This window comes from Salvelinus fontinalis, chromosome 6 (assembly GCF_029448725.1).
Source record: "Salvelinus fontinalis isolate EN_2023a chromosome 6, ASM2944872v1, whole genome shotgun sequence".
NCBI lineage: Eukaryota > Metazoa > Chordata > Actinopteri > Salmoniformes > Salmonidae > Salvelinus > Salvelinus fontinalis.
The window spans coordinates 9561652-9587832 of record NC_074670.1 but is presented as its reverse complement, the minus strand read 5'-3'; the positions used below and the strand labels follow the sequence as shown (position 1 = coordinate 9587832).

The 26181-nt window shown below is 41.7% G+C and overlaps 2 protein-coding genes across 6 annotated transcripts; both read left to right on the top strand.

Moving 5' to 3' along the window:
* Positions 1-771: 771 nt before the first annotated feature.
* LOC129856976 (zinc finger protein 501-like) lies at positions 772-5939 on the top strand. Of its 3 annotated transcripts, XM_055924803.1 has the most exons (4): positions 772-1158; positions 3481-3762; positions 3861-3948; positions 4131-5939. In XM_055924803.1, the coding sequence occupies exons 1-4, from the start codon at positions 1099-1101 to the stop codon at positions 5576-5578; spliced, it is 1878 nt and encodes a 625-aa protein (XP_055780778.1). In that variant the 5' UTR covers positions 772-1098; the 3' UTR covers positions 5579-5939. The 3 variants fall into 3 exon arrangements, with proteins under 3 accessions (XP_055780778.1, XP_055780781.1, XP_055780780.1); XM_055924806.1 differs by lacking the exon at positions 772-1158 and having other exon boundaries at positions 3673-3762; positions 3836-4004; XM_055924805.1 differs by lacking the exon at positions 772-1158 and having other exon boundaries at positions 3673-3762; positions 3836-5939.
* Positions 5940-14196: 8257 nt separating this feature from the next.
* LOC129856975 (gastrula zinc finger protein XlCGF57.1-like) lies at positions 14197-25450 on the top strand. Of its 3 annotated transcripts, XM_055924802.1 has the most exons (6): positions 14197-14513; positions 16296-16645; positions 16753-16840; positions 23145-23524; positions 23629-23704; positions 23936-25450. In XM_055924802.1, the coding sequence occupies exons 4-6, from the start codon at positions 23177-23179 to the stop codon at positions 25318-25320; spliced, it is 1809 nt and encodes a 602-aa protein (XP_055780777.1). In that variant the 5' UTR covers positions 14197-14513; positions 16296-16645; positions 16753-16840; positions 23145-23176; the 3' UTR covers positions 25321-25450. The 3 variants fall into 3 exon arrangements, with proteins under 3 accessions (XP_055780777.1, XP_055780775.1, XP_055780776.1); XM_055924800.1 differs by lacking the exon at positions 14197-14513 and having other exon boundaries at positions 15229-16645; XM_055924801.1 differs by lacking the exons at positions 14197-14513; positions 16296-16645; positions 16753-16840 and adding an exon at positions 21357-21446.
* The last annotated feature ends 731 nt before the right edge of the window (positions 25451-26181 follow it).

Genomic DNA, 26181 nt, shown 5'->3' with positions numbered 1-26181 from the left:
AACACTATCTTCAGCTACCTTCGAGTCTGGGCACAAGCATTATTAGACTGGTTACATTGTTCTTGTATTTGTTTGTTTACGTGTTTTTTAACCCTTTTTATTTTATTTTTACATTTTTTATTTACTCGTTTTTTTAAATTATGAAACAGTGATGTACAGAAGATGGTTGCCTGCCAGACTCTTTGTCCTGGTGATGAGTAGGCGACAATATTAAAAGTCCAGGAAAGATGACACACCTCTGTGGTTTTCTTGTGCATGTTTTCTTTGCAGTGGAATAAGAGAGACGTCGGTTGAGGAAGACTAATTTTATTCAATTCATGTCAGTTCAACACGTATCATTGAAATCGCGTCCAATTCCTTGGTTGAAGACCATTTTATCCTGTTACGTCATCGGTGGGGGAAGACTAGGCGTTCGAAAATTAGCCCTGGCTATCTCCCATTTCAGAGCGCAGAATAACTGATGAATTTACGAACGCTCAACACCCGTTGAATAGGGCCGGTGTCAGCGAACTGAGAAAAAAAACTTAATTCAGTTGTTGCCAGCAGCACAGTTACAGTCACCAACGCTCTGGATAACATGAAAACCGCATAACCAGCTATGCTAGGGCAAGTAAAATGGCCAGAGTGAGGTGTTCTCTTATTTGTTTGGAAGTAACTAGCTAAAGTTAGCTTGGGTGCTTGACTGCCGTTGTGAGGTCAGAAGGCTCGGATCAACCCTACTCCTTGGCCAGAGCGTCCAGTGTGCGCTCTAAACGCTCCGACAGCGAAAAGCTCTGAATTTACTAAAGGGCAATAGGACAGTTAAATAATAATTAAAATTAACAAAAAAATATACAAATATTCTGAATTTACATACGCCCTCCAGAGTGCAATACGAACGCACCCTATAATGCACTCCTGGTCTGCAATGAAAACCGATAGGCTATTTAATTTCAGAATGTGTTACAATTAGGTTAAGGGTCAGATTTTGATTATATGGGCTCATTGTTTTCAGGTCAGTAGGTACCCACACTTTTCTGCGAGTGTCCCTTTTAAAATCCTCATCAATCAGCAGACTAAATCTTTCTACATGATTACCTGATTGGTCAGTTTACACCCATGCCAAGGAAGTGCAAACAGAGTTCTTCCGGTCACTGTGTTTGGTTTGAATCGAAGAAGGTAAGTGAAGTTATTTTTCCCGTGAACGTTTTGTGTAGAAAACAAATGTTTACTCTCATCGTTGATGTCTCATCGTTGATGTCTTTATAACAAAGTTAAACGTTAGGTGGGTGACCATTGTCAAATGTAGCTGAACAAGCTAAGTAGGAAGCTGCGTAATTTGGTTTATCCAAGTTTCACCAAAACCACGCCACGTGATATGTTTTTGTAGCTGGCTCACGCAGTTTTCAACAAAAAAGACCACATCTTCTAACTAGATTCTAGACAGCTTTAACCTTAACTTCAATTAAACGCCGTTTGAAATAGCTGCCTGTCCCTTTTTTAATAACCGGGCAACGGCACACATGTCAGCAAATAAACGTCAGGTCTAAATTAGTTGTTTAAAACTAGGTAACGTTAAACAATTCATGTTAACCACTTAATGTTTTGATTTGTTGAGTTTAAATTATTCAGTAATGACTTACTGGCGTTTATATCGCCAGAAAGAAACTGCTAGTCCATATCTCTAGATATCGGGTGATCGCCCTCTAGTGGAGAAGGTAATAACTGCAGAAAATGTATTTTCAAAAAAATTCAGTCAATGAATTTGTTAATTTTAATAGGCATTCTAAGGCAAAAGAAACCTTAGTGTGTAAGTGATAACACTTTAGTTCAGGAAATGAAGAAATTGATTAAAATGCTGGAAGTGAAGGCTGGAATCAAACAATTAACTATGCAATGCTGTGTGCATTAAGAAAAGACACTGAACATGCAACCATTTCTAAGATTTTACTGAGTTAAAGAAATCGGTCAATTGAAATAGATTCATTGGGCCCTATGAATTTCACATGACTGGGAATACAGATATTTGTCTGTTGGTCACATACACCGCCCTAACATACAACAAAAAAAATAGATCAGAAAACCAGTCTATTTGGCGTTACCACCATTTGCCTCATGCAGTGCGACACAACACCTTCGTATAGAGTTGATCAGGCTGTTGATTGTATGTTGTCCCACTCGTCTTCAATGGCTGTGTGAAGTTGCTGGATATTGGGGGGGAACTGGAACACGCTGTCGTACACAAGGATCCAGATTGTCCCAAACAGGTTAATGGTTGACATGTCTGGTGAGTATGTAGGCCATGGAAGAACTGGGACATTTTCAGCTTCTAGGAATTGTGAAGAAATATGAGGTGAATGTGGCGGATGAATGGCACAACAACGTGCCTCAGGATCTTGTCACTGTATCTCTGTGCATTCAAGTTGCCAAGGATAAAATGCAGTTGTGTTCATTGTCTGTAGCTTATGCCTGCCCATGCCATAACCCCACCGCCACCATGGGGCACGTTGACATCGGCAAACCGCTCGCCCACACGCCCGGTAGAGTTGAAACCAATATCACCCTCCCTCAACTTGAGACACGTGGCATTGTTTTGTATGACAAAACTGCACCTTTAGTGGCATTTTATTGTCCTTAGCACAAGGTGCACCTGTGTAATGATCATGTGTATGGTCCCATGTGGCTCAGTTGGTTGAGCAGGGTGCTTTCAACACCAAGGTTGTGGGCTCATTTCCCACGGGGGACCAGTACGGAGAAAAAAACTATGAAATGTATGCACTCATGACTAATTCGCTCTGGATAGGTGTCTGCTAAATGACTAAAATGTAAATGTAATCATGCTGTTTAATCAGCTTCTTGATGTACCACACCTGTCAGGTGGATGGATTATCTTGGCAAAGGAGGAATGCTCACTAACAGGGATGTAAACAAATTTGTGCAATTTGAGAAATAAGCTTTTTGTACATATGCAAAATTTGTGATCTGTTTTAGCTCATGAAACATAGGACCAACACATTTGAATTTTATATTTTTGTTCAGTGTAGATGCCTTGCTCAAATAGAATCCTGTCTCTAATAATGGCCTATTATGTAGAGTGATTTAATAAAATAAATGCCTGTGCCATTAATTTAAGTTTTATGGTAATTTAAGACGACTAGTCTTGTTAGTTGAGTGATTCAAATTTTGGCTAATAATGCAGAATTGTGTGTAATCATCATTGCTTAGCAGCCTAAGTCTGCAGTGTTTGTGTGTGTGTGTATAGGCTGTTTTGGTCCCGGATACTCTTTTCATGGCACTTTGATACAAAGTGATTTTCATAGCGGGTAAGGAGAGCATTTGCCTAACCTTAACCACAGTCTCCTAACCTGCTGTCTCAGTTCTCCTAACCTGCTACAAAAATGTCGAAGTGCCATGAGAAGAGTTTCCCTTACGGTTCCTGACCTAGTCTAGCTTGTCTTGGTTAATGAGCATCAGCCTGAAACTGCTTCTCTTTCTACTCAGAATGCCAGTAAGGAGGATATTAGAGGGACTTTAGTCAACAAGATGAAGATCAAACAACGTTCAAAAACTAAACTACTGCACAAAAAAACCATGGGGACTAAACGCCTTGGAAACCTGGGTATAACACAAACAGAACATGACCCACAGTCAGGTGATGACTCCACCGGCAGAGATGAATCAGATTGTACCCAAGCACTCTCAAAGAGCACCAGTTCAAATCATCATTCAGATTCTAGTCCACTCCACAAGGATCCTGTGGTAGTGCTAACCAGGTTGGCTGAGGTAAGTAGGATTAGTGTTTTCTAATGTGTAGTATTGTGGCAAGATCATTAAGATTGTTAATGCATACTTGTAGTTTCTGTATCTTTCTAATCCATAAGGTGGTGGTTAAGACACTTCTGAGAGATATTAAAGTGTGTTTGGTGAAGGAGGAGACGGATGTCAGGAGGGATGAAGACAACCATGGAGGCAGGACATACTGTTTAACATACTCCAGTCTACTCCCAACAGTGCAGTTTAAATGGGTGATGGTTATTGGAACATTCATATTAATATCGGCAAGGACTATTGAATGAGGAAAATTACATTTGCCATCTTTTTTCTCCCCTCTTATCGTACCCATCTCTTCTCCCTCTATCCCTCACTCTCAGGTTCTCCTCAGTTCTTTCCTTGTCCACACTGCACCATCTCCTTTACTGACTGTTACTTCCTGGAGAACCACATCAAGACCAAACACCAGAAGCAGTACCTGGCCATGTTGAAAAGCCAAGTCTCAAAGAGTAAAAGAGTGTACGGCCCCACACACAGCTGTGCCCACTGTAGCTGCATGTTCCATACACCACGACAGCTAGACATCCACACCCGCCAGGCCCACCCCTCTGCCCGTCCCCAGAAACCTGCCCCTCCCCGGAGAACTGGCCGTCCCCACAGGGTTCAGGAGAAATTCCACACCTGCCCACAGTGTTCCCGCAGATTCAAGTACCTAGGCAGCCTGCTGAAGCACTGCAAGAGTTTGCACAAAATGGCCGTTGTTCTCACCAATGGACACATCAGTTGCGCAGACTGTGAGAAGAGCTTTGAGAATTGTTGGGGCCTGGGGCCTCACCGGTGTCATGAACCAGAGGGCAATAAACCTAAGGACGCTAAACAGATGGTCATTAAGGAAGTCGGCTTCCAATGCTTAGATTGTGGCAAGATCCTCACTACTCCTACAAGCCTGAACACTCACATGCGCATCCACACTGGAGAAAAGCCTTTTGTCTGCAAGGAGTGCGGCAAGCGCTTCTCAGATACCAGCGCTTACCGTTATCACTTGTTAATACACAATGGGGTCAAGCCATTCAAATGTCAGGACTGCGGGAAGGCTTTCAAACAGAAGTCGCTCCTCAGGAAGCACATTACTGTTCACTCTGGTGAGAGGAAGTACTCCTGCTCCCAATGCGACAGGCAGTTTGCATACAGGGAGAGTCTGAAGCTTCACCTGCGCACACACTCAGGGGAGAGACCTTTCAAATGTACTGTGTGTGGTAAAGACTTTGCTGACAAAGGTTATCTGAAGACGCATCTGAAGATCCACAGCAACCAGAAAAACTACCATTGTGGGGTTTGTGGGCAGAAGTTCATAAGGATTGGGGTGCTGAACATACACCTGCGCTCACATACTGGTGAGAGGCCTTACCACTGCACAGTGTGTGACAAGCAATTTGCCCGACTCGACCACCTGAAGAACCACCAGCGCACTCACACAGGTGAGAAACCATACACCTGTACCGAGTGCGGTAAAAGCTTCACTCAGTCTGGAGATCTGACCAAACACAAGCGCCTCCACACTGGGGAGAGGCCATTTGAATGTTCTGAATGCCACAAACGCTTTATCTGCTCTGCTTCTCTGACTCTGCACATGAGGACCCACACTCACCGTGACGTAAAGCCATACTCCTGCCAAGAGTGTGGGAAGAGCTTTTATGAACAGAGTCATGTGAACGGCCACATGAAAATCCACAAGGGGAAACGTTATTCCTGCCCCCACTGCTTTATCAGCTTTGCTCGTAAGTCCAACCTCTCCAAACACCTGCTTAGACTTCATAAACCTGAATGATAATGATGTATATTAACATAACACCTTTTATGAAACTCCGTTACTCTTATGAATTAAATGGAGGGGAGTCTGATCTCTTTAGTCAGTGATGGATGTGACAACAAATGTGACAACTTTTCTACCCTGTTTATGGGTACGCCACAATATTTTAGCAATCCTCCAGTTGGGTCACACTGTGACCTCCATGTATTGGGACTTTGACATGTTTTTGGCTCTGTACTCCAGCACCTTGGATTTGAAATGATACAATGACTGAGGTTAAAGTGCAGACTGTCAGCTTTAATTTGAGGGTATTTTCATCCTTAGCGGATGAACCGTTTAGAAAGAACAGCACTTTTTGTACATATTCCCCCCCCCCCCCCCCCCCATTTTAAGGGAACCAGACGTATTGGGACACATTCACTTGTGTAGTCAAAAGTTTATTATTTGGTTCCATATTCCTGGCATGCAATGCTTGTGACTGGATGCATGTGCGGTTTGTTTCGGTTTTGTTTCACATTATTTTGTGCCTCCCCTCACTAAATCCTTTCCTCATGTTACTGTAATGGTGAGAAGTTTGCATGTTTTGGGGTATGATATCTCACTCATTATCCACGATTCATTCAGGACTATCCGTTATCATGGTAGCATCCAAAAAGTTTTTAGAGTACTAATCTACACTTGACTACTACACAAAAAGGAATTTGTACCGATATTTTTTGGCCCCTAAAATAGTCCCGTCCCGCCCCCCATGTTCAAAAAGTGGTGTAATTTCTAAACAGTTCATATGGATAAAAATACTAATTAAAGCTGACAGTCTACACTTTAACCTAATAATCATTGTATCATTTCAAAAATAAAGTGCTGTAGGCACAGAGCCAAAAGACCAAAACAAAAATTCACTGTCCCAATACTTTTGGAGCTCAGTGTACATTAGGTTGTTACTTTTATTGCTCTTTTGTTTTATGGTTGTTTGTTTAACCAGTTCAATGTAATCTACATAATCCCCAAAAGTAATTATCACGAGGGCCATAAATGATAACTAGTAATGTTGCGTACTCAAAGAAAGAATCTCACTAATAGTGAAACAATTGTTAAATTGCTGAGGTGGTCAGTTTTGAGAACACTAGCACAAGTACACAGTACAAATATGAGATGTTATGTATTTCCTTTTCAACAAAATTGTATGAATAATGCTTGAAATGACTTGTGTGGTTTCTAAATCTAGCATAAATAAATTACAAAATGACACTAAGATTTCACCTCATAACTGTAAATTACATATTTGTATGTTTAGTGTTAGAGAAAGTGCATATTTTCGACAGGTTTCTCTTGATCAAAATGTTTGCCCCCATCGCTGTGGAAGTTTCAGAGCTCTAGTTTGGCTTCATGAACTCGTTAGGAACTCCATCTCATGTTAATCTTTTTTGTTTATAATCTATTCATTGTTATAGATTATTGGCTTTACATTGATCTCTGAATGTGCTACTGTAATAAAACCACTGTCCTGCTGCGCTATGATGTAAGGATGGCAGGCATGTGCTTTGTCAGTAGCTGTGATATAGGGTTCAGCCAGGAGTTGGACAGTCGGAAGAGTGATTGAAATGGTAGAAGGGACATCCCAGCTTCAAGTGGTGTAAGATTTCACGTCCTATGTCACGCAGGGTCGGGACTGGTTCCAGAACCACACTGGTCCCCAAACAAGAGACCTTATGTCTAAGAGGTTATAAACAGTTGTTTATTTCGTTTTTTTATTTGCTCAGATGGTTTCATGACTGATTGTCCTGATGATCAGTAGGTGATAATAAATTCAGAAAGATCGTCAGGTTTTTTTGCTTTGTTTGTAGTGTATTCCTTGATTTGGAACAAGAGGAGAATTAATGTAAAGGTAACTCCACTACTATTGTTATAAACATGCCATTTTATTAAAGTTAATTACATAGACACCACATGATTTGTTTCAGTCCAGAAGCCATTGCTTTTTTGTTTTCTTTGAATATTTAACCTTTTAACTAGGCAAGTCAGTAAAAAAAATCTTATTTTACATTGATGGCAAAACTAACTCCTAACCCGAACGATGCTGGTCAAGTGTGCGCCGCCATATGGGACTCCCGCTCACGGCCGGTTGTGATACAGCCTGGGATCGAACCAGGATCTGTAGTGACTTATCTCTAGCACTGAGATGCAGTGCCTTAGACCACTGCGCCACTCGGGAACTCTGCACTGGTTGTGATTTTTATTGCATTACCAAACATTTGAACATGGTTGACAAGCATGTAGTATTCTTTCTCTGTGTGTATATACAGTGCATTCAGGAAAGTATTCGGACTCACTTTTTCCACATTTACTTTACAGCCTTATTATAAAATGGCTGAAATAGTTTTTCCTTAATTTAAACACAATACCCCATAACGACAAAGCAAAACAAGGTTTTTAGAAATGTTTGAAATTAAAATTAAAAAAAATCACATTTACATAAGTATTAAGACCCTTTACTCAGTACTTTGTTGAAGCATCTTTGACAGTGATTACAGCCTTGAGTCTTCTTGGGTATGATGCTACAAGTTTGGCACATGTATTTTGGGAGTTTCTCCCATTCTTCTCTGCAGATCCTCTCAAGCTGTGTCCGGTTGTTTGGAGCGCGTTGTTGCACAGCTATTTTTAGGTCTCCAGAGATGTTTGGTTGGGTTCAAGTCCGGGCTCCTGCCGGGCCACTCAAGGACATTCAGAGACTTGTCGCGAAACCACTCTTGTCTTGGTTGTGCGCTTAGGGTTGCTACAGACATTTTTTGTTACCCTTTCCCAGATCTGTGCCTTGACTCAATCCTGTCGGAATTCTATGGACAATTCTTTCAACATCAGGGCTTGGTTTTTGCTCTGACATGCACTGTCAACTGTGGGACCTTATATAAATCAAATACAATTTTATTGGTCACACACATGGTTAGCAGATATTGCGAGTGTAGCAAAATTCTTGTGCTTCTAGTTCCAACAGTGTAGCAATATCTAACAAGTAATCTAACAATTCCACAACTTCCTAATACACACAAATCTAACTAAAGGGGTGGAATAAGAATATGTACATACAAATATATGGATGGGTAATGACCAACCGGTAAAGACTAGATGCAATAGATGGTATAAAATACAGCATATACAGTTGAAGTCGGAAGTTTACATACACTTAGGCTGGAGTCATTAAAACTTATTTTTCAACCACTCCACAATTTTCTTGTTAACAAATTATAGTTTTGGCAAGTAGGTTAGGACATCTACTTTGTGCATGACAAGTAATTTTTCCAACAATTGTTTACAGATTATTTCACTTATAATTCACTGTGTCACAATTCCAGTGGATCAGAAGTTCACATACACTAAGTTGACTGTGCCTTTTCAAGAGTTTGGAAAATGTCAGAAAATTATGTCATGGCTTTAGAAGCTTTTGATAGGCTGATTGACATCATTTGAGGTGTACCTGTGGATGTATTTCAAGGCCTACCTTCAAACTCAGTGCCTCTTTGCTTGACATCATGGAAAAATCAAAACAAATCAGCCAAGACCTCAGAAAAAAATTGTAGGCCTCCACATGTCTGGTTCATCCTTGGGAGCAATTTCCAAACCCCTGAAGGTACCACGTTCATCTGTTCAAACAATAGTATGCAAGTATAAACACCATGGGACCACGCAGCCGTCATACCGCTCAGGAAGGAGACGCATTCTGTCTCCTAGAGATGAACGTACTTTGGTGCGAAAAGTGCAAATCAATCCCAGAACAACAGCAAAGGAACTTGTGAAGATGCTGGAGGAAACAGGTACAAAAATATCTATATCCACAGTAAAATGAGTCCTATATCATCATAACCTGAAAGGCCGCTCAGCAAGGAGGAAGCATCTGCTCCAAAACCGCCATAAAAAAGCCAGACTACGGTTTGCAACTGCACATGGGGACAAAGATTATACTTTTTGGAGAAATGTCATCTGGTCTGATGAAACAAAAATAGAACTGTTTGGCCATGATGACCATCGTTATGTTTGGAGGAAAAAGAGGGAAGCTTGCAAGCCGAAGAAAACCATCCCAACCGTGAAGCACGGGGGTGGCAGCATCATATTGTGGGGGTGCTTTGCTGCAGGAGGGACTGGTGCACTTCACAAAATAGATGGCATCATGAGGGAGGAAACATATGTGGATATATTGAAGCAACATCTCAAGGCATCAGTCAGGAAGTTAAAGCTTGGTCGCAAATCAATCAAGTTTATTTTATATAGCCCTTCGTACATCAGCTAATATCTCGAAGTGCTGTACAGAAATCCAGCCTAAAACCCCAAACAGCAAGCAATGCAGGTGTAGAAGCAAATGGGTCTTCTAAATGGACAATGACCCCAAGCATACTTCCAAAGTTGTGGCAAAATGGCTTAAGGAAACAAAGCCCTGACCTGAATCCCATAGAAAGTTTGTGGGCAGAACTGAAAAAGCGTGTGCGAGCAAGGAGGCCTACAAACCTGACGCCGTTACACCAGGTCTGTCAGGGGGAATGGGCCAACTTTCACTCAACTTATTGTGGGAACCTTGTGGAAGGCTACCTGAAATGTTTGACCCAAGTTAAACAATTTAAAGGCAATGCTACCAAATACTAATTGAGTGTATGTAAACTTCTGACGCCCTTTTAATGTGATGAAAGAAATAAAAGCTGAAATAAATAATTCTCTCTACTATTATTCTGACATTTAACATTCTTAAAATAAAGTGGTGAAGTGGTAAACTGACCTAAGACAGGACCTTTTTACTAGGATAAAATGTCAGTATTTGTGAAAAGCTGAGTTTAAATGTATTTGGCTAAGGTGTATGTAAACTTCCGACTTCAACTGTACATCTGGGATGAGTAGTGCAAGATATGTAAACATCATTATTAGTGTTGCAAAGGGTCGGAAACTTTCCAGAAGTTTTCCGGAAATTTTCCATGGGAAGTTAAGCCCAGGAATTTGGGGAATTTTGCTTAAATTCATCAAAAAGGTAAGCTTATAACTGTGAACCTTTTTTTGTGGGATACACATAAGGCAATTATAGGTCTTGTGGCATATTTTGGTTCAACTATCCCCAATTCAATGGAATGACAACCCTCTGCATGCACAGTGTATTCTTCCATCACATGTGCAGTGCTGATCCTCAAGATCTTGCACACTATTGAGATGGTATTGAGCCCACACTACTACACTGTCTGAGCCAAGGACTACATGCTTTCTGGTAAGTTTTGATTACAATACTGGGTGGGGTGAATATATTTTATATGACATTCATGATTTTTTGTTAATAACTAGTAAATAGTAGCCTACAGCAAAGTGTGTTCATATCATTTCTAACTTGTTAACAATTTCTGCTAGTTAGTTTTTGCTACCATGTGGGTTGTTTAATCTAACTGCTTAACTATTTATCTGTACATGGAATTGTATTTTTTTATTCATTTTTTCTCATCTTTACAGGAAAATGCCACGGGCACTATCTGATGTGTGGAGACATTTCACTGCAGCTAATGTAGAAGGACAAGCTGTGTACATTTGCAAATACTGTGACAAATCATATGTGAAGAATGCATCAAAGATGCAGAATCATCTGGCCAAGTGCATAAAGTTCCCTCAGCGATCACAACAAGCAACCTCTGACAAAAGTCCCTCTACTTCCAGTCGAGGTGAAAATGATAAATCAGACACCTTATCAATAGCAACAGCTCATGGTCCTCCTGGAATCAGAAGTTTTTTTTTTACTCAATGGAGGTACGTAGTCAGATAAATGCTGATTAATGTCTTGCTCGAGCTCTGTATGCAACTGGTTCACCTCTGATTCTCACAGGCAATGTGTATTGGAAGAGATTTCTGAATGTTCTTCACCCAGCATACACCCCTCCAACCAGAGTTCAGGTGAAGGTCAAGCAAATCATAGAGAAAGCAGACTGTGTAGCAATCATCTCTGATGGGTGGTTGAATGTTCGTGGCAAGGAATAATTAGCTATATCATCTCCACCCCTCAACCAGTATTCTACAAGAGCACAGACACAAGGGACAACAGACACACTGGTCTCTACATTGCAGATGAGCTGAAGGCAGTCATCAATGACCTTGGATCACAGAAGGTATTTGCACTGGTAACAGAAAATGCTGCAAACATGGAGGCCGCTTTGTCTAAAGTTGAGGAGTCCTACCCTCACATCACACCCATTGGCTGTGCTGCTCATGCATTGAATCTGCTCCTCAAGGACATCGTGGTACTGAAAACAATGGATACACTCTACAAGAGAGCCAGGGAAATGGTTAGGTATGTGAAGGGTCATCAAGTTACAGCTGCAATCTACCTCACCAAGCAAAGTGAGAATAATAAGAGCACCACATTGATGCTGTCCAGCAACACCCCTTGGTGTGGTATTGTCATCATGTTTGACAGTCTTCTGGAGGGGAAGGAGTCTCTCCAAGAAATGGCCATATCACAGTCTGCCGATATGGACAGTCCCATCGAGGATCCTCCTAGATGATGTATTTTGGGAGAGAGTGGTAAGCAGCCTGAAACTCCTGAAACCTATAGCAGTAGCCATTGTATGGATTGAGGGAGACAATGCCATCCTGTCTGATGTTCAGACTCTGCTTGTAGATGTAAGAGAAGAAATCCGTACTTCCCTTCCCACTTCACTGTTGCTCCAAGCAGAGGAAACTGCAGTTCTGAAATACATCAAAAATCGTGAAGACTTCTGCTTGAAGCCCATACATGCCGCAGTGTACAAGTTGAACCCCAAGTGTGCTAACAAGAGCATCCTGTTTGCTGCAGAGATCAACAAAGCCTATGGTGTCATCACTACTGTGTCTCTCAACCTTGGCCTGGATGAGGGCAAGGTTCTTGGCAGTCTGGCAAAGTACACTTCCAAGCAAAGGCTTTGGGATGGAGATGCAATATGGCAGTCGTGCCAACATATCTCATCAGCCACCTGGTGGAAGGGACTTTGTGAATCTGAGACTCGTTCCCCTGTTGCCTCCATCATCCTCCAAATCCCACCAACATCAGCCGCCTCAGAGCGCAACTGGTCCTTGTTTGGGAACACACACACCAAAGCACGCAACAGGCTGACCAATACAAGTGTTGAAAAATTGGTGGCCGTCCGGGCAAATTTGAGGCTTTTTGAGCCTGACAACAAGCCATCCTCAACAAGGTTGGAAAGTGACAGTGAAGATGAGGCCTCAGAGTCTGATGTTCAAGAGGTGGACATTGAGGAGGTCCAAGGAGAAGACATGGAAGCCTGAGAGGAAGACAACCAAAGCTTTAGTCTAGAAACTATCATTTTACAGATGCATGTTGAAATTGTTTGTGGGAGATGTGATGGATCATTGGGGATCATTCAAATATTCACTTTATTTTGTTGTTCAGTGAAATTATCCCATGTGAAGAGTCCACTCATTTTATTTCTATTGGAAGGATTTATCATTTGCAATTATGTCTACTTATAAGGTAAAAAGTTTATGTTTCTGTCTCCATATGATATGGTAAATATATCCAATGCAAAAAGCATCTACATTGAAATGGTATTAATATTAATTTACATATATTTCCGTTAATTCCCATATATTCTGGTTAATTCCCACAAAAAGTTTCCACCTCTGAATATTCCCCAAAATGTGCAACCCTTAATCATTATTAAAGTGGCATTAATAATCAAGGCTGTATGTAGGCAGCAACCTCTCTGTTAGTGATGGCTGTTTAACAGTCTGATGGCCTTGAGATAAGCTATTTTTCAGCCTCTCTGTCCCAGCTTTGATGCACCTGTACTGACCTTTCCAAATCATGTCCCATCAATTGAATTTACCACAGGTGAACTCCAATCAAGTTGTAGAAACATTTCAAGGATGATCAATGGAAACAGGATGCACATGAGCTCAATTTTGCGTCTCATCGCAAAGGGTCCGAATACTTCTGTAAATGTGATATTTCAGTTTTTATTTGTAATATATTTGCAAAAATGTCTAAAAACCTGTTTTTGCTTAGTCATTATGGGGTATTTTGTGTATATTAATAATATAGGACAAAAAACACACATCATGACAAGAGAGACACCACTACATAAATAGAGACCCATGAAAACATCATAGCATGGCAGCAACACATGACAACAACATGGTAGCAGCACAAAACAAGGTACTAACATTATTGGGCACAGACAACAGCACAATCGGCAAGAAGGTAGAGACAACAATACATCACACGAAGCAGCCACATCTGTCAGTAAGAGTGTTCATGATTGAGTCTTTGAATGAAGAGATGGAGATAAAACTGTCCAGTGTGTGTGCATGTCTATATACTGTATATCTATCTATATTAAATATCTATGGTAGTATCATTCCTACATTTTGCTACCATTTATTATTCAGCGTTTCTTAAAGTATGGGTCGCGGACCTGTTAATGGTGGGTCGCGATGTAAATGTATAATTTTTTCATTAATTATCGTAATTGATTAGGCTAAGTGCAACTGCGCTCTCGGTTCAGTGCGCTCTCTGCTTAGCAGCAGTCTCTGCTCTAGTTTGGCAGGTGCGCCAGTGGGAGAGGTAGCGGGAGATGCCCGTGTGCTTCGTGGTTTACTGGATGTTTTTTCTGCAGTTTTCTTGAAGATCACTCCGCGACCCACATGCTGCAGGCTGTGGTACAAGCCACTGACTTGTTATTCTTCACCGCTGTCATGAAATTGACTCATGTACAGTGATTACTTTTTGTCTCTTTCATACACACTGAGAAATAACGAGGAGCGCTCACAATGTGTTTCGTGTGGGGAAGTGCTTAGTAATGAGTCTTTCAAAACGAACAACTTAATAAAACGACACGTCCTGACCAAACAACCAGGCAGTACTGTACATGGCGGTAAACACAGGGAGTTATTTCAGAACAAGGCAGAATGCTTCAGGAAACAGTGCTTCGAAAGTGGAAAAGTAAGTCAACTAACAAGGCATTGTTGTCATTTTATAACAAGTGATGATAAACAGAAATAAGGGAGTACTATCTCTGATAGTAACGTTAGTAGATGTAAGTTTCTCTTTCAAACACAGCTAATAGCTAATGTTAGCCAAAGCAAGCTAACTAGCTACTGATAGTGCAAACCTAAGAAACAGTACAGAGGAAGATTAAAAATTATCAGGCCTACTGTACATTTTACTGTAGAAATTATTGTTGAAAACAAGTCTAGGTTGGAACTGTTGCTGTTACAAGTAATCATTTTTATTCTGAACTTGAATAAACTGAATGAAGCAATATGCCTTTTGAGCCAAACACACACAGTTCTGGGTTGCTCATCTGCAGCAGGAAGCAGTCTCCTGCCTGACTGAGAAAGCAGTAGATGTTCTGATCCAGTTTGACACCACATACCTATGCAAGTCAGGGTTCTCAAGTACAGAAACAATGTCAGTGCTGAGCATCACCTCAGTGTTGCACTGTCTAAAACAGCCCAGAATAGACCTGCTTGTTGAAAACTTCAACCAGCCACACATCTCTCATTAGGACTGTGTGTGGTTTCTGGGCTACATCTGTGTGACGTGATCAATCAGTTTATTCCAGTTCAGAATAAAATTAAAAAAAAGGTATTTTAAAAGCAACAGTTCCAACCTAGACTTTCTATCAACAATAATTTATACAGTAAGATGTACAGTAGGGCTGATAATTTTTAAAATCTATACTGTTACTTAGGTTTGCACGATCAAAAAGCCTGTCTGTGTGTGTTCTGTTATACATCTGTGTGATGTGGTCAATCCGTTTATTCCAGTTCAGAATGAAATCATTTATTGTATTTTAACCGCAACAGTTCCAACCTAGACAGGTATGTAAGAGTGTTTTAATGGGGAAAAATAAACAAAAGATATTTATGGGTATTTCATTGTTATTTGTTTTTGTCTATATTACATTTTTTTAGGCAGAAGGGCAATGAAATGTACCGATATTAACGTATAGTTGCATATTTTCCTAAACTTGGATCCCAGGAAAACAGAATTTCTCATTTGGGTCCCAGGCTGAAAAGTTTAAGAACCGCTGTATCGTGTACATGATTCCACTGGAATATTCCTTTAAGAATACACACCCAATCAACAGCCTCTTAATCTTTGGCTATTACCTGATTGGCCAGTTGTCTCGGCTAAAGTAAATTGTCTTCTGGTTTTAATCTCGGCCAGTACGACATCCAGCATGCTGTTTTATCCGTGAAGATTATTAATGAGGAACAAAAACTGTTTCTGGTGGATTTGTTAATTGTTGGGTTTGAAAGTTGTCTAACATTAGCTTTCTTGCTCGCCAGTTTATAGCCTAGAATTGCAGGTGGTGGGTTTCTGTTTTAGCTTGCTCTGTTCTCATCAACAAAGATCATTATCTGTTAGCCAGGTGCTAGATGCCTAGCGCTAGCAGTACTCAATTTAGTACAGACACGGGTCTACGGAGCAGACTAGTAGCTAATTTGCTACAGCATTAGCAAAGAGGCTAGTGCCATAAAATACCATAAAATGCACTTTCCGACATGGTAAACACCGCAACATTATGATAATGTTGTGAATCGATCGCCGCTATTGCTGGTGGTTTGTTTGTAAGTAGACTAGCAAGCTAGTTCCGAGTTTATGGCTCTTAGTAGGCTTCAGCATTTCGTAGTTTGGTTCATGCAGACTTTTATTAGTTCATAATTCTGAAGAAATCATTTGAAACGGCAACCTACTATTACATGTTTGTGTTGGAAGGGTGATGGTCTAGCTCACGAGTTCAGTCAGCTTGGTATTTTCTCCACGGAACTCAAAGAAAGATGAAGGTTAACCAGACTGAGGTACTCAAGTCAACTAGATGGAGAACACACCTGGAAAAAGTTAACATAACCAAGAGGACTAAACAGTCCAAAACGAATGGGGTTACTTTGAACTCCATCCAAATAAAAAATGAACCAAGAAACTTTGAGCAGAAGGAAATAGGTGACCGTTCCAAACTTTTCTTGCTGAAGAAGCATGTCAAGCAACATCAAACTACATCCAACCAACCGACCCCGTGTAGTGAAATATCATGGAGTCCTCTAGTGATGCTAACAAGATTGTCTAAGGTAAGAAGAGTTAGTAGTCTTTCCAAACATGTGATAGTTAATAACTAGACGAGTGTTTAGACTGTTGGTTAATGCATTCTGTTTTCTTCATCTATCTAATCAATAAGGTGGTGGTTAAGACTCTTCTGAGCGATACTAAAGTGTGTTTAGTGAAGGAAGAGACAGATGCCAGGAGGGGTGAAGACAACAGTGGAGGTAGGACATAGTGTTCATACATACTTCAGTCTACTCCCAACACTGCAGTTTAACCCTGTAAGAGTCTTAACTCATGTCAAACACTACACAGTTAATCTCCTGTGACCCAGATATAGTGCTGAGTGATTAGTGTTTTTTTGAGGTCGGTTCTGTTTCAATTATAATATTTAAAAAATTAACTGTTTTCAGTTTGGATCATTTTTTTAAACATTAAATTCACCAAGCATTGTGATTTGAATGCTGTAACACAGAATTTAACAATTAAAGTCAGTTAATGCCCATTACTGCTTATCACTTATTAACCATAATTTATTCACTTTACTTTAATAAAACATTTGTATATTACACATTATTATTATTATGACATTCCAAGTCATCATTTCATCTCTATAGAGCTACTGCCTATTTTCTGACAGAATCACTATTTTAGTAGTACTAAAAGGAAATGAGGCATACTTTTATGACTGCTGATTACCAACTATCAATCACTTAGATCGTGTATTTTCATTGCTCCTCTCGAAGCAACTGCTCTCCATCCTTCTCGATCATGCATTCTTTCTTTTACGTAGCAGGCGTAGAAGAAACGGACCGGACAAGTAGGCATGCAATGGATTATGGTCATTGTAGTTAATTACCATGTTTTCTCTGCAAAACTATGTAGACTATTTGGAAACTACAACTCCATACTAATTGCACAGTTCGGGCTTGATCTGATTAATCTCTAGAGAAACTGTGCAATCTGTGCATTGAGATCATGTAAAATAATATTAACTGAACTGAGAATTGAATTAGAATAATTGAACCGACATCGGTCATTTAGTTGTTGGTTATTTTTCTTTTCACATTTCGGTGAATTGCTCGGCACCACGCAGATGTATCTCTTAGAAGCATTTGTTGTATACTGTCATCTCTAAGATGCAGTGACTATGTAGAAAAAAAAAGTCAAGAAACTTTCTGAACTAGAGGAATTTTTTTATGGGTTGCAAAACCAGATTTGCAAAAATCCTTGCGTCCACAGGATTAAACGGGTGATGAATTACTGAAGGTGAACTAAATGTCAGCAAGGATTTTTTAATGAGAGAAATGACATTTCCCATTGTCTGTTCCCTCTCTCCCCTCTTATCATACCCTTCTTTCTTCTTTACCTTCCTTCCACCCACCCATCTCTGTCCTTCCTCAGTCTTGTCTCCTCAGTTCTTTCCTTGTCCACACTGCACCATCTCCTTTACTGACTGTTACTTCCTGGAGAACCACATCAAGACCAAACACCAGAAGCAGTACCTGGCCATGTTGAAAAGCCAAGTCTCAAAGAGTAAAAGAGTGTACGGCCCCACACACAGCTGGCCCCACTGTAGCTGCATGTTCCATACACCACGACAGCTAGATATCCACACCCGCCAGGCCCACCCCTCTGCCCGTCCCCAGAAACCTGCCCCTCCCCGGAGAACTGGTCGTCCCCACAGGGTTCAGGAGAAATTCCACACCTGCTCAGTGTGCCCCCATATTCCCGTACCTGGGCAGCCTGCTGAAGCACTGCAAGAATTTGCACAATATGGCCGTTGTTCGCAAAGATGGACACCTCAGTTGCGCGGACTGTGGGAAGAGCTTTGAGAATTGCTGGGGACTGGGTCCTCACCGGTGTCACGAACCAGAGGACACTAAGCCTGTGATATGTCTGGAAGTCGGCTTCCATTGCTCTGAGTGTGGCAAGATCCTCACTACTCCTACAAGCTTGAACACTCACATGCGCATCCACACCAGAGAGAAGCCTTACGAATGCAAGGAAGATTCTCGAACGGCAGCTGTTTAGGCAAACACCTGCTGATACACAAGGGGGTCAAAGAATTCAAATGCCAGAATTGTGGGAAGGCTTTCGCTCAGGCAAACCTGAGGAATCACATGACCGGTCACTCTGGTGATAGAAAGTTCTCCTGCTCCCATTGCGACAAGCGGTATGCATACAAGGGTAGTCTGGAGCTTCACCTGCGCACACACTCAGGGGAGAGACATTTCAAATGTACTGTGTGTGGTAAAGACTTTGCTGACAAAGATTATCTGAAGACACACCTGAATATTCACAACAACCAGAAAAACTACCATTGTGGCGTTTGTGGGCGGGAGTTCATAAAGGCTTGGGTTATTGAAGTTACACATGCGCTCACACACCGGGGAGAGGCCCTACCACTGCACAGTGTGCGACAAGGAGTTTCTTAGACTCTCACACCTGAAGAACCATCATCTCACTCACACAGGTGAAAAACCATACACCTGTACCGAGTGCGGTAAAAGCTTCACTCAGATTGGAGATCTGACCAAACACAAGCGCCTCCACACTGGGGAGAGGCCATTTGAATGTTCTGAATGGCACAGCAGGTTTATCTGTTCAGGTTCTCTGACTCTGCACATGAGGACCCACACTCACCGTGATGTAAAGCCATACTCCTGCCAAGAGTGTGGGAAGAGCTTTTATGAACAGAGTCATGTGAACAGCCACATGAAAATCCACAAGGGGAACCTTATTCCTGTCCCCAATTATTTTTTTTGCTTTGTACACAAGAGCAACCTCTCCAATCACCTGCCTAGATGTCTAACTTAAATGCGTTAAACATATGAATGAATAGGAGGGGGATTTGTTCCCTTTAGTGATTGCTGCTTGACAGCAGATGCAAACTGTACCCCTACTGTGTATGGTAACTCCATATCACAGAATCTACCTATGATACCACAATGTCTTTAACAATACTCCAATTTGTTCATATACATTAGGTTGTTGGTTACGTTTTTGTTGTCTAGTAGTTTTAACCTGTATTTTATATATTTTTTTTGAAGGGACAGTGATATATATAGAATATTGTTTGACTTATTGTCCTAGTGATGAGTAGGTGATAATGTTTTGAAAAGATGATGGTATGTTTATTATTTTTGTTTTGTAGTGTATTCCTTGACTTCGAACAAGAGGAGCATTTATGTAAAGCTCACTCCATGCATTGTTATAAACATGACGTTAGATTCATGGGGCTCTCGAGTGGCGCAGCAGTCTAATGCACTGCATCTCAGTGCTAAACGTGTCACTACAGACAACCTGGATTCGAACCAGGGTGTAGCACAACCGGCCGTGATTGGGAGTCCCATAGGGCGGCGCACAATTGGCCCAGCGTGGTCCGGGTTTGGCCGGTGTAGGCCGTCATTGTAAATATGAAGTTGTTCTTAACTAGTTACATTTAAAATATATATATATATGTTAATTACATAAAGACCACTAGAACAGTTGAACACATGATTTGTTTCATTCCATAAGCCATCATTGGCCTGCACTGGTTGAAATGTTGCAATACCAAACCTATGAAGCCATACTTCTGCCAAGAATGTGGGAAAAGCTTCTATGAACAGAAACGCTTTAGACGCCACATGGGGGAGAGATTGTACCCCTGCCCCCCTTGCTTTTCCAGCTTCAAACCAAACCTCTTGAAACACCTGCCTAATGTTGTAAATGATCATGATTTGACTTTTTTATATAACACCTTATATAATGAAACTCATTGTATTCATAGGTATCACTTGGAGATGACTCCACCACAGTGAAATTATAACGTTATAATGGAACGTCATTAGTAGGTTATAGTTACATTGTTTAATGAACTACGTCTTTGTACTATTTTTCTGGGTTTTTTTTCTTCATTTTATCGCTTTTTCAATGATACACAAAATTTGTATGCCGACGACTGACAATAAAGGTGACGGTCTTTGAAAGATGGCATGTATGTTGTGTTTTGTGCTTAAAGGTATACTTAGTGAAATGACGTTGCCATGAGCAGTACCACAGATAATGCGAGATGCAAGACTTTGCTCTCACGTGGTATCTGTGCCAGTGGAGGCTCGTGGGAGGAGCTATAGGAGGACGGGCTTGTTGTAATGTCTGGAATGGAACCGAGTCAAACGTTGTTTACATATGTTTGTGTTTCATACTGTTCAATTTATTCAATTCCGGCCATTACAATGATTGTCCTCCTATAGCTCCTCCCACCAGCCTCTGATCTACACTATGTGCATGGGTTACCACTTGAACAGAGAACCACCCATCCTGTCATTAACTGATTTGAACCAGTCCATAGGATAAGAACCATCATTGGCCTGCAGTGGTGTTGATATCACTTTGTCCTGTACAGCATTGTTTCCCAACCAGGGGTACTAGCCTAGGACCCCTGGGGGTACTTGAGAAAACTCATAGACTTATGAGACAATAGGCCTACTGGTAAAATGCACATGATTGGATACTTCAAGGGTACTCCAGGAAAAGCTACATTTAGTTGATGGTACAGTAACCAAAAACGGTTGGGAACCAATGCTAAACAGTATCGTTCCCACATTTTGACAGCAGAAGAGGCCTGTTATTATTGCAATAAAATAACTATTTTTATTATCAGAAACATCACACATTTCCAGTATCATTTATTTTGAGGAATATTGCTTTAAGAATCCACATCAATAAACCGCCTCCAAATCGCTGCATCTCGAGGATCCATTACCTGATTGGTCAAGGCCACGTTTAGTAGGCACTTTAAGGATATAAACTAGGAAGTGCAGCGTTTTCATGGCGTCGACAAAGGTAGGCGAGGCTGTGTTTGCCCTTCTATCATTGAGCATTTACGAGATATAAAATATGTTTGCCTTTGCTGTATTGTTCTTATCAACAAAGACGAGACTACTCGTTAACGACTTCTGTGAAACTCCATGTGATTATTGCATTTTCGTTGTCGTGTGTTGCACCAAAGATACTGGATATAATGAGATGCGTGTGTCTCTGCCCTAACAATGGGGATTCGTTGTCCACAGACCATAACGACGAGGTCCCCCCTATTGCTTTCTTTAGATAGGTGGATACATCTCTTTTTTTGAATATTCTATGAGGGGTGTTAACGTCCACCGCCTGTAGACCGTCTTGCATTTCAACAGGGACAGCTCTAGTATAAAGTGATTTTCTCAAAGTTGCCGGGATGTCAGTGCATCACACTTATATCAGTACACTCGTAATAACCTAAGCATTACCAAACTATTTTTATATCAAATAAGCCGCACTTATTAAAATAGCATTTCCTTTTAATCTTGACTAAATTCGACACTCATTGCCCCGACCCCATACAAAAACTCCATGCATAACTAATGATCTGCTTAACGTGGACAGATTTTGGGCAGAGTACACCCTCTTGCATTGCCTCTCCCTATCTGGTTGCACTTGCACTCAGTAGCATCAATGAATCACACGATTGCATAGGATTGACGTCAAACGGAAGAACCAAGGACAGGATGGTCCCAGGGGCTATTCATTAGCTGATTCTGTTGCAAAACGTTTCTTTAACGGAAGCAAAAGGAACGAAACGGGGAAGGACCTATCTGAATTTGTCCAATAGAAACTCGTGGTTGGACTAATGACTACACCCCTGATGTTCTGAGATTCAATCTGGTGTTTACAAAACAACTTCTGCTGTGAGATTATATCAGGGTTCAAGGATGCTGCGAGATTAGGATATCCTGACCTGTTTAAAGGCGCTACGTGGTCAAGCTGATGTTTGCATCTGATGTTTGCGATACGCCTCTGCAGAAGTCAGGGTATTTATACTTATTGCACTTTGTCAAGCAGCGCAGATCTGTTGTAAAGGAAGTTGTCAAGGAATGAGTTTGTGTTTATACAGGACCTCCCATCCCCACCTACCGTCACCCAATCATGTCAATGCGGAGGAGCCAAATGGAGCCCTCCACATTGTTACACCATTTGCGAAACGCACGGCGGTACGGTATGGAGCTCAATTTGGCATATACATGCCCCCAGAGGCTCCGAAATTTCTTCACATCATCCATAGGGAGCCTCTGACCGCATAAATCGGCTTTTAGACTAAGCGATTTTAACGGTAGAGCAAAGGATGGTAATGTATGGGAAATGAATGGCTGCAGTATTGCCGTTATAATTACTACATTATGCATGGAAGGCCAAGACATAAATGTATAAAAGTGTGTATTCTAATTTAAAATGTATGTTCTGTACCTATCTATTAATGTTATGTAATATGTTATGTTTTGTTTGGACCCCAGTAAGAGTAGCTAATTGGCATCCTAATAAAATACAAATCCTAGCAACTCAAGACATTAGCTAGTTAGTTTAGGGATCCTGAGTGGCACAGCAGTCTAAGGCACTGCATCTTAGTGCTAGAGGCGTCACTACAGACCCTGGTTCGATATTAGTATGATCCCTGCCTGGTATTGCTCTCTAAGGGATGATGCTCAATAAAACCTGATCTTTTCCCCACAGAATTCAAATGAAGAAGCACTCCAGTCAACAAGATGAAGAACAAACCTGGGAAAAAGCAAGACAACAAAACCAAGCGGATTAAACACCATCGAGACCCCATCAAAACAGAGTGTGGAACACAGTCAGATGATGCTTATTGCAATAGAGAAGAACCAGACATTAGGCAATCACCCTACATTACTAAAGGGGTTTGTATCAGCTCCATCCAAATCAAAGTGGAACCAACAGACTTTGAACAGCAGGGAATGGGAGAGGAACAAAACCGTTCTGTTCCTTCCTTCCAGAAGAAGGACATCAAACATCAAAATACATCCAGTCCTATGACCGGGTGTAGCCAGATATCACGGAGTCCTATGGTGATGCTAACAAGATTGTCTAATGTAAGAAGAGTTAGTGGTCTTTCCCAACATGTGACAGTAACTAGACAATAGTATTTAGACTTTTGGTTCATGCATACTGTTTCTTCATCTTTCTAATCCATAAGGTGGTGGTTAAGACTCTTCTGCGAGACACTAAAGTGTGTTTGGTGAAGGAGGAAAACCCAGATGTGCCCGATGGAGGTAAGGCATAGTTCATACATCCAGTCCACCCTCAACACTGCATTTGAAATGGATGATGGGATTACTTGAACATTAATTTAGCAAACTTTGAAATGAATATTCAGCAAAGATATTTACTCAAGTATTTTATTGTTGAATGAGGAATTATAAGAAATCACATTTGTGTTCTGTTTCCTCTCTTCTCACTCTTTCTACCTTCTTTCCACTGCTCTGTCCCTCCCTCTCCCTCAGTCTCTACTTCTCAGTTCTTTCCTTGTCCACACTGCACCATTTCCTTCACTGACTGTTACTTCCTGGAGAATCACATCAAGACCAAACACCCGAAGCAGTACCTGGCCATGTTGAAAAGCCACGTCGCAAAGAGTAAAACCGTGTATGCCCCCACACACAGCTGTCCCCACTGTAGCTGCATGTTTCATACCCCACGACAGCTACACGTCCACACCCGTCAGGCCCACCCCTCTGCCCCACTAAGGAAACTCCACCCCTGCCCCTATTGTGCCCGCAGCTTCCAGTACATAGCCAGACTGCATACTCACTGCAAGGTTTGGCACAAAATGTCTGTCGCTTTCACAGATGGATACCTCAGTTGCGCTGACTGTGGAAAGAGTTTCAAGAATTGCTGGGGACTGGGACCTCACCAGTGTCACAAGCCTGAGGACACTAAGCTTGAGGATGGCCCTGTCTGTCTGAACATTGGCATGCCATGCTCAGAGTGTGGCAAAATTTGCTCTAGTCCTCGGAATCTGCGCATTCACATGCGCACACACACCGGCGAGAAGCCCTACGTCTGCAAGGAGTGTGGCAAGAGCTTCTCAGAAGACAGCAGTTACCGCAAACACATGATGATACACTCCGGGGTCAAGCCATTCAAATGCCAGGATTGTGGAAAGGATTTTGCCCGGATGGGGCGCCTCCGAGTTCACATGACTATTCACTCTGGCGAGAAGTCTTTCTCCTGCTCCAAATGTGACAAGCGGTTTGCATACAAGGACTGTCTGAAGCTTCACCTGCGCACACACTCAGGGGAGAGACCTTTCAAATGTACTGTGTGTGGTAAAGACTTTGCTTACAGAAATTATCTGAAGTTGCATCTGAAGATCCACAGCAATGAAAGAAACTACCATTGTGGGGTTTGTGGGCTGAAGTTCATAAACAGTGCTGCGTTGAAAACCCACCAGCGCACACACACTGGGGAGAGGCCTTTCCATTGCACAGTGTGTGACAAGACATTTTTCCGACATGAACACCTGAAGAACCACCAGCGCACTCACACAGGTGAGAAACCATACACCTGTACCGAGTGCGGTAAAAGCTTCACTCAGTCTGGAGATCTGACCAAACACAAGCGCATCCACACTGGGGAGAGGCCGTTTGAATGTTCTGAATGCCACCGACGGTTTATCTGTTCTGCTGATCTGACCAGACACATGAGGATCCACAATAACTCACGGCCATATCCCTGCCAGGAGTGTGAGAAGAGATTCCGCTTGGCCAACCACCTTAAAATTCACATGAGGACCCACACGGGGGAGAGACCATACTCCTGCCCCCGCTGCCATCGCACCTTCGCTCGCACCCACCACCTCTCTGGTCACCTCCCTAGATGTCGCTGAATGATGAAATTAGAATGTATATAAATAGTATTTCTCTTGTTGTAGTGATTTAATAAGGGAACATTGCTGTACAGAAGATGGTTTTGTGCCTGACTCTTGTGGTAATGCCAATAAAGGCCTCTATAGTCTGCCTCTATAGTCTCCAATAAGAGAGTCATATCACAAACATTTCAGTCTCCCAGTATACATTGGCCTGCACTGGCTGGTTTTGATATTGCAGCATGTCTGACTCTATTGAAGTGGATTGATTTAAGCTCTTAAAGGCTCTGCATGGTAAATCTGCCACCTGCTGTGGCCGTATAGCACTTACTGAGATGCAGCAGCCACAGTAGCCAGAATAATGTTTATACAGGACCTCCCGCCCCACTTACCGCCAACCAATCATGTCAATGCTGAGCTATACAGTGCCCTCTGCATTGTTACAAAATGTGAAAGACGCACAGCGATGTGGTACGGAGCTTGATTTGGCCTCTGCATGCCTCCGGAGGCTTCGTAATTGTGTCACACCGTCCATACAACGCCTCCGACCACAATCAAGCATAAATTGGCTTTCAGGCTACAATATCATTCCCACATTTTGATAGTCACATTGTGGACCTAGGGACATTCTCATTTAGCTTACCTAACTCTTTCGTCATCTCCTCGCCTCTTTTTGAAAAAGGTCAAAGGTAATCAAAGAGAGGAGGAGAGGAAATGTGGAAACAAATGCACATGTATGAAGACTCCTTCACGTGCAAATTAAATGTTTAAAGTAGTAAAACGTCATTTAGTTTCATAAATAAAAGGATAAGTAGCATGTCGTTTTTAAATACGTGCCTGCTTTTCTCTGTTAAGAACAGCTGATTCAAATTGGGGTGTAGC

Bases quoted from the DNA above. Each gene is read 5' to 3' on its own strand.
- LOC129856976 (XM_055924803.1), top strand. From the start codon at position 1,099: ATGCCAAGGAAGTGCAAACAGAGTTCTTCCGGTCACTGTGTTTGGTTT. The intron at 3,763-3,860 runs GTAAGTAGGATT...CTAATCCATAAG, and splicing joins TGCTAACCAGGTTGGCTGAG to GTGGTGGTTAAGACACTTCT. The intron at 3,949-4,130 runs GCAGGACATACT...CCTCACTCTCAG, and splicing joins GGATGAAGACAACCATGGAG to GTTCTCCTCAGTTCTTTCCT.
- LOC129856975 (XM_055924802.1), top strand. From the start codon at position 23,177: ATGAAGAACAAACCTGGGAAAAAGCAAGACAACAAAACCAAGCGGATT. The intron at 23,525-23,628 runs GTAAGAAGAGTT...CTAATCCATAAG, and splicing joins TGCTAACAAGATTGTCTAAT to GTGGTGGTTAAGACTCTTCT. The intron at 23,705-23,935 runs GTAAGGCATAGT...CCTCTCCCTCAG, and splicing joins CCCAGATGTGCCCGATGGAG to TCTCTACTTCTCAGTTCTTT.